At 37.9% G+C, this 13,121-nt stretch overlaps 1 protein-coding gene across 4 annotated transcripts in view; it reads right to left on the bottom strand.

Annotated features, from left to right (window-relative positions):
* Positions 1-13,121, bottom strand: part of C6H4orf50 (chromosome 6 C4orf50 homolog) — a 141,093-nt gene that overhangs the window by 34,602 nt on the left and 93,370 nt on the right. For all 4 annotated transcript variants that reach the window (XM_031942705.1, XM_031942704.1, XM_031942706.1 and 1 more), the window contains 2 exons: positions 9,647-9,700; positions 7,722-7,904 (listed from right to left, as the gene is read on the bottom strand). In XM_031942705.1, coding sequence (XP_031798565.1) covers positions 7,722-7,904; positions 9,647-9,700 — 237 coding nt within the window. The remainder of the gene's footprint in view (positions 1-7,721; positions 7,905-9,646; positions 9,701-13,121) is intronic.

The following is a 13,121-nucleotide window of genomic DNA, read 5'->3' as shown; positions in this document are numbered from 1 at the left end:
AAACACAAATTAATAAAAGAACAAGATGTTTGTAAATCTGAATAAATGTTCTTCAAAGATTTTTCTGAAGTTCATAAAAATCAATTTGGAAAATTCTCATAGAATTTAGGACTGTGGGACATTTCAGGGCACTAGGATGCTAGCATATTCGAAGTAATTCATTTTCTCCATCTTATCATTTACTTGGACACATCAAATTTCAACAAAAGAGCAATATTTTGTTTTATTACAGGCAAGACACTTCACACAGTTTCCTCATCTCTAAATTCAAACTTTGGACTAGAAAATCTCTGAGATTTACTTAAATTCTCAAAGTCTAGGATCTAATTCCAGTGTTCTTACATTTGAATTAATAGAGTTTTAAGGAAGAAAGAGCTACATGGTTCAGTGAAAAAATGATTGATCAACATTAAGTCCTTCTGGAGTCATAAAGAAACCCAAAATAGCATTCTCATAAGGGTGGTTTGAGTGCAAACTGGGAAAGCAGCCCCAATGGGCACAGAACATGGGGTGTACCAAGAATAGAATGTGACTGGAGAGCCAGTGTTCTCCTTGGGATGCTTGCTGGTACGTATGTCATTAGAGAATGTGTACATGTTGAACATGGGAATCAGTTCTTGCACTCATAAATAGGTTCAGAAGTGAATCCACTTAGATGAATTACTATTTAAGGAAGAGTTTAAGATTGGGGCAACAAGGGCAGGTGCCTCATCCTCTGAAACTATCCAGCAAGTTCCTCTTCACATTAGGATTTCTGTGTCTTCTCTATTCTGGTCTTTGGGGACAAGTGTTGAGAGAGTTTGGATGTGGGAGCTTAGGACTTTTTTTATATTGGTACAACCAGTTTGCTACATGCTTTCCTGGAATCAAAGCAATGATTTCCCACTGATTTCTCTTTACCAACAAGAGTAGTCTGGGGCAAGCAACTGGAAAGAAGCAATCCCATAACGGCCTCTATAGATGGAATGGACCAAGAGGAAGATGGAGGTGCTTTGGTCTGCATCAGTAGTAAAATGACAAAGTGGAAGACGTGAAGATGGAAGATCTTGTGTTAGGAAAATCCTTGGAAGAGCAAAAGATTAATTCCAAGAAGAAAAGAAGAAGAAAGGAGTTGCCCAAGAAGGAAGAAAAGAAGTGAAAACAGAGAGAATAGCTCAATAGACATGGCAGAATGAAGAAAAAAAAGTTCCTAAAGATTGGTGGTGGGACTTTGGAGGAGCAGTTGCTAAAGTCAGAGTTGAGGAATCAGCACTAGCATACTATGGAAAAAGAGACCCCTGTGAATGGTCAGAATGTGGGGAAAACTTTCATACAGAAGAAATGTTAAAAGGTTCACTGCAATTGGGTGGAAGGGGGTGACAATCACTTCCCTGCCCTTGTGGTGAATTTACACACAGAGCCTCAGGTCCCAGGCAGGAAGAAGAATAAAGAAAAGAGACTCCACATGATCCCTGAAAGGGGACAAGTTGCTGATAGTTGTGATAATTACCCTCTAGAAACAAAGGAGCATTCTCCCGGGAACCTGCAATTGGTCGAATAATCATGGCTAGGGCACTGACCTGAAGCCTCTGGAGTGGACAGAGAACAATGTGGGCAGAAAATAGTGTGATCAAAGTGACGCAGGCTGCTGGAAACAGTGAGAGAGAGTGAATTAGTGCATGGCCGAGGTCCCTGGAGATGTGAACTATGATTTGTGGAACTTGGGAGCACGGAGGGACAGGGTGACTTTTTACCATCACCACCATTGAGTTCAACATCTAGAGGCAATGAGAAGAGAGCCCTCACAAACACTACATTCAAATGATAGACTTTAATCTTTGTTGTCTCCATGTAAAAATAAAAGAGCACATGGTGGGGAACAGAGGCTTCCTGGTGGACTAGGAATTTGGAGAGGAGTGAAGAACAGCAGGCATACGAATGGGTCTGCAACACTGAGGCCTTTTCCATTGTAGAAATTCTACACTTAATCTCTTAACATTTCTAGCATATCTAATTTCTATGGAACCAATGCAGTCAATCTTAGACTTATGTTCCCCTTAATTCAGAGTTTATTTTAAAGGGAAAGAAAAGGAAGGGAAAGAATAAAAATAGATGCTTTAAAAGTAACTAGCCACTAAGCATTTATAAACACCTACGTACATTATGTCAGACATCAAGTATTGATACAATTTCTGCCTTGGAGAGCTTATATATAGAAAGAGAAATGATTGCGACAGAATAATCGCCCAAGAACAAAGGTCACAGATTGGTAGTAAGCATTCTAAAATGTTTATCGAATTCTAGAATTGCCACTCTGGGTTGGCCCTTTTATTTCCAGAGAGTCTGGCTAGGGTTCTGCCTTTGAAATGGACAGCATATGACTTAATAAGGCAGACCAAAATTGTCCTTGACATGAAAACGAGTTGGTTGAGATGTTCCCCAAGCAAATGGGTTGCTCTTATAATAGCTACATCCAACTAATCTGATACTTTAATGCGTCTGTGATGTAATTTATGGCTCCAGATCATAAATCACCCCTGCCATCCCATCCCAGGGGTTTCTCGTCCATGGCCTTCCATAAAACCCGAAGTTTAGAAGGCTTGAATGTTAACCCCGCTTTTCTTCTGCAATTGTAACTTGAAGGGCAGCGCTTTTCCTCTAACACAGGCCATGAGGCTCTTCCTGGATAAGTAATCCCACATAGCACCATGAGACTGAGCAGGAAAGGGATTGTGGCAGCTTTTCCAGGATAAGCTTCCCTTCCTCTCCTTTCCCTTTCTAAGTACACAAGCTGACTCTCCTGCAGGTACACAGAAAGTTACTACTTCCTCAGAGTCCAAATATTAAACAGTCAACTTTCCTTCTGTATCAATTGGGATTTATGGGTTTCTTTGTTTCAAAGGAGGAAATCCTAGATGGAATTAGGAATAAGAAAAAGGAAATGCTTACACTTGCCCTGAGGCCACATGTTTTGCTGCCAAAAGGATATAGAGCTTTCTCTGGATCTAAGTTTTGTGGGTCTTGTTTGTTTGGTCCTGTCTGGTCCACTTTATTTGTTTTGTTCTTCCCTGCTACAGTCATAGGGTTTAGATGTCCAAAAAATCTCATACTGTTTTGAGCTATTAAAGTTTAAAACTGCACTAAGAATTTCGGGAAGTCTTGCTAAAGCCATCTAGGCAACATGGAGGGAGAGCACTGGCCTTAGAATCAGGAAGCCCTGAGTTCAAATCCAACTTCAGGCACTTCTTGTCTGAGTGATCCTGAGTAAGTCATTTCATTTCATCTAGTTTCAGCTTCCCAGTCTGTCAAAGGAGAATGGTTATAACACCTACCTCCCCAGATGATCATAGTGCTCTGCAAACTTCATAATGCTAAATTAATGCAAGTTTTTGCCTGTTTTTTTTTCTCATCTTGAGAAACTTGAGTTGAGGGACCAGGTTGCCCACAGAAATCAAGTTTTCAAGTTCAAATAGCTGGTAAGCAGAAGAACTGGGATGGAACATTAGGACTGGAAGGAACCTTAGAACATATGTTGTTACAGCTGGACGGGATGGTAGAACATGGATTGTCAGGAGATGGCCCTTTGAGACCATCTAGTCCAGTCTTCCCAATTTGTAATTGAGGATTTATGGAAGAGGCTCACACATTGTTAAAAAAAAAAAAAAAAAAAAAAAAAAAAAAAAAAAAGAGCAGAGCTCTGATTTCAACCCAGATGCCCAATTGTCTCAAAGCACTTTCTCTGCTGGACCACAGGTACTGGTTCTGCAACCCCTTGCATATTTAGCTGCCTTGTTCCCTAACCTTACTTTGCCTCCCTTTAGCTCCTACTGCAGGTGAACAAAAATTCAGTATAGCAGATATTTTCTAATCAAATGAGTCTCAGAATGTTTTCCTTCGGGGATTACGCAGAGAGCCTTGGTCTGGGGTGTATTATTGTAGCTCAATCCTTCATTTGCATTTTACTCTTCAGGACCCTATGGAACACGGCACATCAGTACTACTTCTGGAGTTTTCTTGACAAAGATGCTGCAATGATTTGGCATTTTCTTCTACAGAGGTTAAATGTCTTGAGTCACACATGTGAACTCAAGTCTTTGGACTCCAACCTCTCACCTCTCCCATCCACTGACCTACTCAGCTGCTTCCTGGTCAGAGATGCACTGGTAAATATTTAAAAATCAGGGTTTCTTGGGAGAGTGACACAGGGAAATGTACACTTAACACACTCTTAAGTCAGTGTGCATTGTTAATATTTTCTCAGTCACTTTTTTAAAAGTCTAGAGACAATCAATAAAAGGAAAGTAAACAACAACAAAAAAAAATCAAGCCCTGATTTGCAGCATTCCCTAATCTCTGAGGTGCAAATGCTCACACTGAAAATTTGATAATACAGCTTTTGAGCTGTTTGGACTGGGCCCAACACACCTCTGTTCTCAGCTCTTCTGAATATCATGTTCCGAGACTAAGAGGCATTCCCAGGGAAAATGTTTTCCTTTCTATCCCTTTGGCAGACAGGAGACACAGAAGGAAACAGGCAATACCATCAATGTCCTTTTAGACATATTTTGTGTGTAATTCACAGGAAGAGCTAGGAAACTTGGAAATGGGAAGAACTCAGCAATTATCTAATCTAATTCCCTACATTATAAAGCACATCAGACATGACCTCTGGATGCTCAGTACCACGGAAAGAAGGAAAGGCATTTTAAATGCAAATCTACAGTGAAATGAAGATATTGCAACTCAGGAACTGCCAATCACTGGAGTAAGTCGGAGTTTAGGATATCCTTAGAATACTCTGAAAGACGGCTAGAGAAATGTGGTTGAAATTGTCAATTAATTAAATCAATCCCGTCTAAGTGAAGAGTTCCCAGCAATATGGATTTAGAACTAGAATGAATCCCAGAGTCATTTTGTTCAACTCATGCAATTTACATTTATATTTTACAAAGTAAAATCCATATCCACTATCTCATTTTATCTTCTGCAACCTTGGGAGGTAGATGAGAAAATGAAGGCTCAGAAATATTCAGTGACTGTCCCATGTGCAAAGACAGGGTTCAAACTTAGACCTTCTCGCATTGTCAGATGTCTTTTCATTACAAGAAAGCAGCCCAAAATGAATAAAATCCCATGTGTTTTCTTTCTCATAAATGCACAAATGTCCTTTAGCAATGAATATCTGTTAAGACTTTTTTCTTCATTGTTGCTATGAGGCTTTTTTAAAAATAGCAAAACACTGTAATAATTGAAAAAAGAACTAAATTTATGCTCTCTGCCAAAGTGGGAGCCTTTCTGAGTCTCTGAGATTCTCTCCTCAGGCATTGGAACATTAGTGCTTTCAGAAACACACAGATGTGTCAAATGGTTAGTGTCAATGTGATCAATTGCAGACTGGCTCTTAGGAAAAGCTTACTTGGGTCAATATAAAGGAGGTTTGCATCAATATCCTCAAATTTATCCATATAAAACATTCTCAAAAAAAATATCAGAGAGATTAAACCTCTGCTTCTCTTAACAACACTCCTGTGATATGCCCCAATCCTATGGGTCTAAACTGTTCTATCATTCTTCTCCAGCATATATCCTCCCTCAGGAAAACTTCCCTGGCATGCCTTCTCATTTACCAGGTGAGAAAACTGAGGTGCAGAGAAGAGACGGTGGGTTGTAACAGAAGGAAAATTGGATTTAGGAGTTGGAGGCTTTATGCTGGGTTCTGTCCAATGTCATCTGGGGGAGGTGGTTAACCCCCTTGACTTTATTATTTGTAGAATAGGGCTAATAATATGTACAGTGTTCCTGGGATTGTTAGGAGGCATTTTGGAAACCATAAAGTGCGATTTAAGTTTGTGTTATTGCTAAGAGCTATGTATATGTATATACACAAATATATGCATACATATATATAGTTATGTATATAAGTGTCATATGTTATCTTTTATAACAGAATATGAGCTCCTTAAGGGCATTTTGATTTTCCCTGGTTGTGTCTATATGAATATAGGCATTAATTATGATTTTGAAAAAGGATCTAAAGGCTTCAGCACACTTCCAAAGTCATCTATAACATGCAAAAAATTGTCAAGAATCCTTGTCCCAGATGGTCAAATCATCTCCAATAAGATGTAACCAAATGGGCTTTACAGTCAGAAAGCTTCAATTCTAATCCCTACCATCTGCCAGTTGGCTCCATGACCTTAAATGACTGCAGCTCTGTGCCTCAGTTTCCTCAGCTGTAAAATTTGAATAATAATTACTATGTTTGCTACCTGCCTGACAGAGAAGCTGTGAAGCTCCAAGGCTTCAAGAGTTTCCCAGAATCACATTATGTCAGAACTTGGAGTAGCCTTAGAAACTAGTAGCTTCTAATCTCTTGCTTTTATAGATCTTAACACTAAGGCCCACACAGATAACAATTGCCTTACCTGAGCTTGAACATTAAGGGAGTGAGCGTGGGACTTTGGACTAGAAACCAGGCCAATTTTCCCTCTGTGGATTTCTCTGCCTTTCTCCTTCAGCCTTCAGGATTGGACCTGACCATCTCTAAGGTTCACACTAAGTGTTCTGACTTTTGACATTCTAAGGTCTTTTTAGCACTAGCATTATTGGTTGTTGGATCTCATTTCATGTTCTTTAATAGCTCTTTCAGCACCAAAGCTTTGTGTTTAACAGCTAAGGTCCCTTCCAACCCTTAGATTCTACATTTCATATTCCAAGGTCCTTTCTAAAGCTAACATTCCTTATCCAATTATTATTATTTATGACAATAATTACATTAATGGAATCTTCTAGGAAGCCCGAGGCTATGGAGAGAATAATTGTATGACATTTTGGTCACCACATATGTGGACATGAGTGAACTGAATTCATAATGAAGGGATGCTAGAATTGAGACTAGAAGACAGCTTTGGAGGTCATTTATTCCAACCCTTTCATTTTACAGATGAGGAAACTGAGACCCGAGAAATTGAACAATTTTTTTCAAGGTCACCCAGGTGGTAGAAGATGGGGGAGAGGAAAGCTTTAACCCAGGTCTCTTGCTCCAGCATTAGCCCTATTTCCCCATTCCACGTGGAAACCAAATACTTGGATAAATGGAAACTTCCAATATTTGAATTGTTTCCTTTTCTTCTTTACATTTGATAGTGATGCCAAATGAACATTCCTTTCCTTGGTTCTTTAGCAGAAAATTTACTGGAGGAGGAACTATCAAGTCTAGGTCTTCTCTCAGTTCTCTGTAAACTATTAGTGACTTGGGCTTGTCATAATATTCCTCCGAGTCCCAGGGCCCGCATCTATTATACCAGCCAAGTTTGCCCCGCTGACCCTTCGAGGTTGTCATGAGAGACAAATAAATGAAGGACATGAAAGGAGTCTGTAGCTCTCAAGTGATAGTGAACTGTTCTCAGTACATTCCAAGGTCTAGTCCTCTTCACGCATCTGAATTCTAATGGCAATTTGAGAATAGGAAAACAGTATTGTGAACAATTAAGAATAATGGCTGTAAATATTTTATTATTAAAGTAAACCCTTATTAAGGCAAAAGAAAATCAGAAATCTGTAGCCGTGAAATTCCCTTGGTACCTCTAATCCCTTCAGGGAATTTCCTTTTACATTTGAGAAAAGAAAAAGGTCTCTCTCATGAAAATACCATGGGAAGGATGTACACAAAGGCCCATTGTCATAACACATGTGCCAAACATGCATCCATCCACTTGCTTAGGTCACATGATGGCCATTACCTCAGCAGATCTGCCGTCCCGGGCGTGCTCATCAGGGGAGAGTGTGCATTCAGATGATGAAGTGCCTTTGTTTGCGTGGTGATTAAATTCAATGTGCACCTTCTCTGAAACTAAACCACCAGTCCCCACTGTCTGCACACTGATGCTAAAGGGAACTGAGAGGTCCAGGTTCTCCAGCAGGGTCTACAAAAAGAGATATTGCATATGTAGTATATTAATTCTTTAAAAAAAAAACTTCATTTTTCCCCAACTACATGGTAACAATATTTTATATTCTTTTAAAAAAGTATTTAAGTTCAAATTTTCTCCCTCCATTCCTATTCTCCCCCTTCAGGGGAGAGATAATCATTCTATGAAAAAAAATACAGGCCAAAAAACAAAAACCACAAGAAAAAGTTTGCTTCAATCTGCATTCAGGTTCCACCAGGTCTTTATCTAGAGTAGACAGCATTTTTCATCACGAGTCCTTCAAAGCTGTCTTAGATCATTATATTGCTGAGAATAGCTAAGTCATTTAAGCTGCTCATCTTACAACACTGCTTTTACTTTATACAATGTTCTCCTGGTTCTGCTCTCTGTTCTTTGCATAGGTTCATGCAAATCTTTCCAGGTTTTTTTGTAATCATTCTACATTTTCATTTATTATAGCACAATAGAATTCCATATTATTTTAAAGTATCAACACATTCATGGTGACTTACAATACAACACCAAGAGAACACAGCCATTGTATAAGAACTCTTAAGCACTTGGACCAAAGTTCCTTGCTCCTTAATAGTACTATTTCAAATATTTTGCTACATATTACTGGGGTGATCTTGGGTAAAACACTTGATGAGGAACTTTTAAGATCATCTAGTCAAATCTCCTCAATTTGCAGAATGCTACCTGTATGACTCGACCAAGATCACACAGGTTGCAAGGAGCAGATACAAAATGTGAATGTTACATGTAGCCAATTTGTCTGAAGTTGGAGAGTCTCCAAGTTCCCCAATCTTTCCATAGCACTATAACACCTTTCTTCCTGTACTCATCTATAGAACAGAAAGGTGGGCTCTAAAGTCTCATCCCACTCAAAATGGATTAGCCCATTGTCATATGATTCCTCCTTCATGTAATTAGACCGTAGCAGACTGATGCAGTAAAAAAAAAAATCACAGGATCCTGAGAAAGAGTTTCTGGGCTCCCATCCTAGCTCTGGCACCTGTGACCTGACAGACTTTGGACATGTTACCTCCTCTCTGGAAGACTCAAGTTTTCTCATCTGTAAAATGAGGAAATTAGACTGAATTGACCTACTATTTTATGATTCTAGATAATCAGAGATAGCTGGTTAGAAAGCTTCTCTCTTTCTTTTGTACAAAGGAGTCAAACAATCAATAGGGCACAACAATTTCAAGTATTCCTTCTTTTGAAAGGAAGGCAGAATCATGAGCCACAATCAAGAAATCAACACTGCTTCTGGTAAAAGGAACATAGAAGTTCTGAGTCCAGCTGGCCCCTTGGTATTCGTAGTGCTTTCCTGGTCATTTAAGTTGTTTAACATCTTTGAGTTTAGCTGCCTTATCTGTAAAATAGAGACAGTACCTGATTTATTTGTCTCACTGAAGTGTTGTAAAGAAAGTGTTTAATAAACTATATGATGCTTTACCAACAATGGTCACCTTTCTGAAATGTATTTTTTTTAATTTGCTTGTTTTTGTTTTTGCTGAGGCAATTGGGGTTAAATGATGTGCCCAAGGTCACACAGCTAGGAAGTCTTAAGTGTCTGAGGTCATATTTGAACTCAGGTTCTCCCGACTTCAGGGCTGGTGCTCTATCCACTGTGTTATATCTTCACTTTATTAACATTAGATATACCATATCATGCAGAATGTGAAAATTGGCTAATGAATACAGATATATCACACCACAAACCTACTTACCTTTGTCCAAGCTGAACTTACAAGGTACTTGTGAAACTCTCCATCAATGTAAATCTAAGGTATAAAATAAAAGATGATGAGAAGTCAAAATTCTCCACTTAATTAGAAATGTACCAAAATGAAGTTAAATCCTCATGATTGAAAATATATGTACATTAAAAATGATGGAGAATATGGATTTTAAAATCATCAAATCTGTTTCACAAAAATTTAATTAGAAGATATAAATGCCTGTTCTTGATCAAGACTATAACATTATAAAATATTTCTCCATCTCCTTTTCCCATTAGATAAGAGTCAAAGGATACAATCAAATAATTTTCAGAAAAACAAAATTATAGATTATCCACAACCATATGAACATTTTTCCAAATCATTAACAGGATAAATGAAAAAAAAATTTCTGAACTTTGAATTTATACCTGTAAAACTGACAAAAATGATAAAATATTGAAATGTAAAGGTAGGCATACCAATGTACCTTTAGGTAATGCTATGAATTGGTTTTATCTTTTTGGGAAACAATTTGGAATTATGGGAGAAAATCATTAGGTTGTTTCTACCCATCGACCAGCATTCTTAATCCATGTCCTAGATCAATCAGGAGAGAAAAATCCTATATCATACAAATAGCCATACTTTTGTGGTAGCAAAAAATCTTGGCAATTAAATGTGCACCCATCTGTTTAAAAAGAATTATTAGAACACAGATTTCTTGACTCTTAATGAAATCTCTTCCCATTGTACCCAACTACTTTTCCATTTACATTGCTAGGATTTGAAAATACATTGCATTTAAGAGCAAGTCTTTAATAACAATAATATATTCATACTGCCTTTCACAGTGTCCTAAGTATTTTCCTTAGAGCAGCCCCATGAGGTAAGTAATGAAAGTGCCATTACCCATTTTACTGGTAGGGAAACTGACACTTTGATTGATCAAAGTGACTGGTATGAACCTGACAAGTAATAAAGCTGGGCTGCCAACCCAGGAGTTTTCTAATTCCAGGCCAAACCCTTGGCACTTTATCTTGCTGCCTTGTGTTAACTATGTAGCTATGTGGTGTGCTCCAGGGCTGCCCGTGGATATCTGATTCCTTAAAACATAGAAATAAAATGGGTATTCTGCATTTGACTGTCTCACCAATGGGGGTGCTCCCTAAACAAGGTAGACCAAATTATACACACCTGTTCATCTGTGAAACTTGCTTATGTCCTCCTGTAATCTTTCTGCTGTCTGCTCTAGACCACCAGGTGCCTTTTCATTACCTTTCAGCTGATACTCATTTTCTACCTTTCATTATAGTATTTTATTTCTTGTCTTTTAATGTGGCGAGACATAAATTGAGCATAATAGCATGTTATTAATCATTGTTTCTAATATATCTGATCACTTTTTAGTGGGAGAAGAAAATACTTCCCCCCTGCTTCTGATTGTTTAGAGAACTTCAAATATATTTATGTTTGCATTCCATTTTACATCTTTTGCGAAACTCACTGTTATTTTCATTGCCGCCACAATTCACACTTCGACAGATTTGCAATTTCAAGGTGATGCTTGCAGTGATTCTGGTTGCAAGCTGCCTATTCCTGTTTATCAAGAATGATTTCTGTCCAGGTCTTCCCAAAGACATGAGATGGGTAGACCATTCAATATGCTTGGAGCATTCCAGAACTATAGGTTTCTTGATCTGACATATTTACCAATAGAGCAAAGAGGCTCAACAGCAACTGTCCCTCCCTCTCATTAACAGGTTCACCTCCTTTTCTAGTCATGTAGACTTACTTATATGAATGAATACAACAAGTATATTACTTCTGAGGCCCAGTTCTTTATTGCTAATAAGTTGTAGCCCATTTATATGCACTGTGCCTCTTCAGCTGGAAAAATTTGTATTTTCTTTTGAAATGGTGATATTTCAAGATTGACAATTACACAAGATCACCACAAAATTGCTGGTTGTTTGACTTTGTTTTTATTTCATAAAGAAGTTTGAAATTATCAAAATATGAATATGATAATAATAGCTAACATTTACATAGCACTCACTGTATGCCAGGTGTTGTGCTAAGTGCTTTACAATTATGATTTCATTTGATCCTTACAGCAACCCTGGGAGGAGGATACTCATTCTTCACATTTTATAATAAAAACTTTCAGGCAAACAAAGATTAATGCTTTGTCTTGAGTCACACAGATAATAAATGTTTGAGCCTAGATTTTGGTCTTCCTGATTCCAGGAACTCTGTTCACTGAGCCACTTCACTGCTGCCAAAGAAGGAAATGTTTCTACCTCGATATGTGAAAGAAAAGACAATTTCTCAATTATATCCAGTGTTTTCTCTTTCTAATATTGAGTCCTAATCCATGTGTGTTATACATTTGCAGTATCTGTCCAAGATACCTCTACAGACAAATAAGGTATAGGGGCTATTCAATCAAATATCTATTTGCATTTAAGAATAGACTTTCTTGATCTACCTGGCTTTTCTTAGTTAGGACAAATTCTCTTGAGTGATTATGCATCTTACTTCAGAAGCACTGACATCTTCCATGGTTTAATACAATCAGCAAAGGTAATCTGCAAACAGGAATATTGGAAAATGTCCCCAAGTTCATGGAACGCTTTTTGAATTTTGCACTGACTTTTCACCAAGACAACGGTAAGTACCTTTGGCCACTAATAGAGAGCCAATGGTCAAAATTATCCCTTCCAAGAAATCTAGAATGGTTTTACCATATGTATGGAAAGCATAGTGTTGGAGGAGACCTTTTAAGATAGGATCTTGTTCTGCAGAATCAGAGGCTTCTTTTTTTTTTAGAGGACAAATAGTAAATACAATGGGATTTTGGCATCTTTCATTCAATTCTGACTATAAAGATATGTTTGCTATGGATTAAGTTGGGGAAAACTTCAAGTTTCCTTCTCTTCTTTGTTAGCAATTTCTGGAAGTAATAAATAGATAAATCCCATAAAGATTTTCTAGTGATTAGAAGGAAAGAAAAAGGATGTGTGGGTAATTGCTTGGATTTTCCTGATTACTTTTTTAATGCAAAATCCTTTTTTGGGGGGGGGATTTGGTATCCCTAACTCTTTTAGATCTCTTCAGCATTGATCTTTGCATTCCTTTGTGTCATCTCCTACATGAACTTCCTCTTGGTAAATGTTAATCAGATCCAGCTGTACTTTCTTTGGCTTTATTAGTAACATTTCTGCTTCTTCCAAAAAAAAAAAACAACTAATTGCCAATTGTGATGTGAGAGTCCAAATGTGTAAACAACACCGTTACCTTGGAGAGACTATTATGTTACAGAAATCATGAGAAATAGCTAATCTTTACAGGTTTCTTTTTTACTCTCCTGATTACTTACAATTCATATGAATGACAATTTCTTTTTTCATAGTTCCCTTTACAATTTGTTCAGGTGCCAATACAGGAGAAAGATGGCTAGACAACAGTTCATGTAAAAAAA

The sequence above is a fragment of the Sarcophilus harrisii genome, chromosome 6 (assembly GCF_902635505.1).
Source record: "Sarcophilus harrisii chromosome 6, mSarHar1.11, whole genome shotgun sequence".
NCBI lineage: Eukaryota > Metazoa > Chordata > Mammalia > Dasyuromorphia > Dasyuridae > Sarcophilus > Sarcophilus harrisii.
This window is presented reverse-complemented; position numbering and strand designations above follow the sequence as displayed.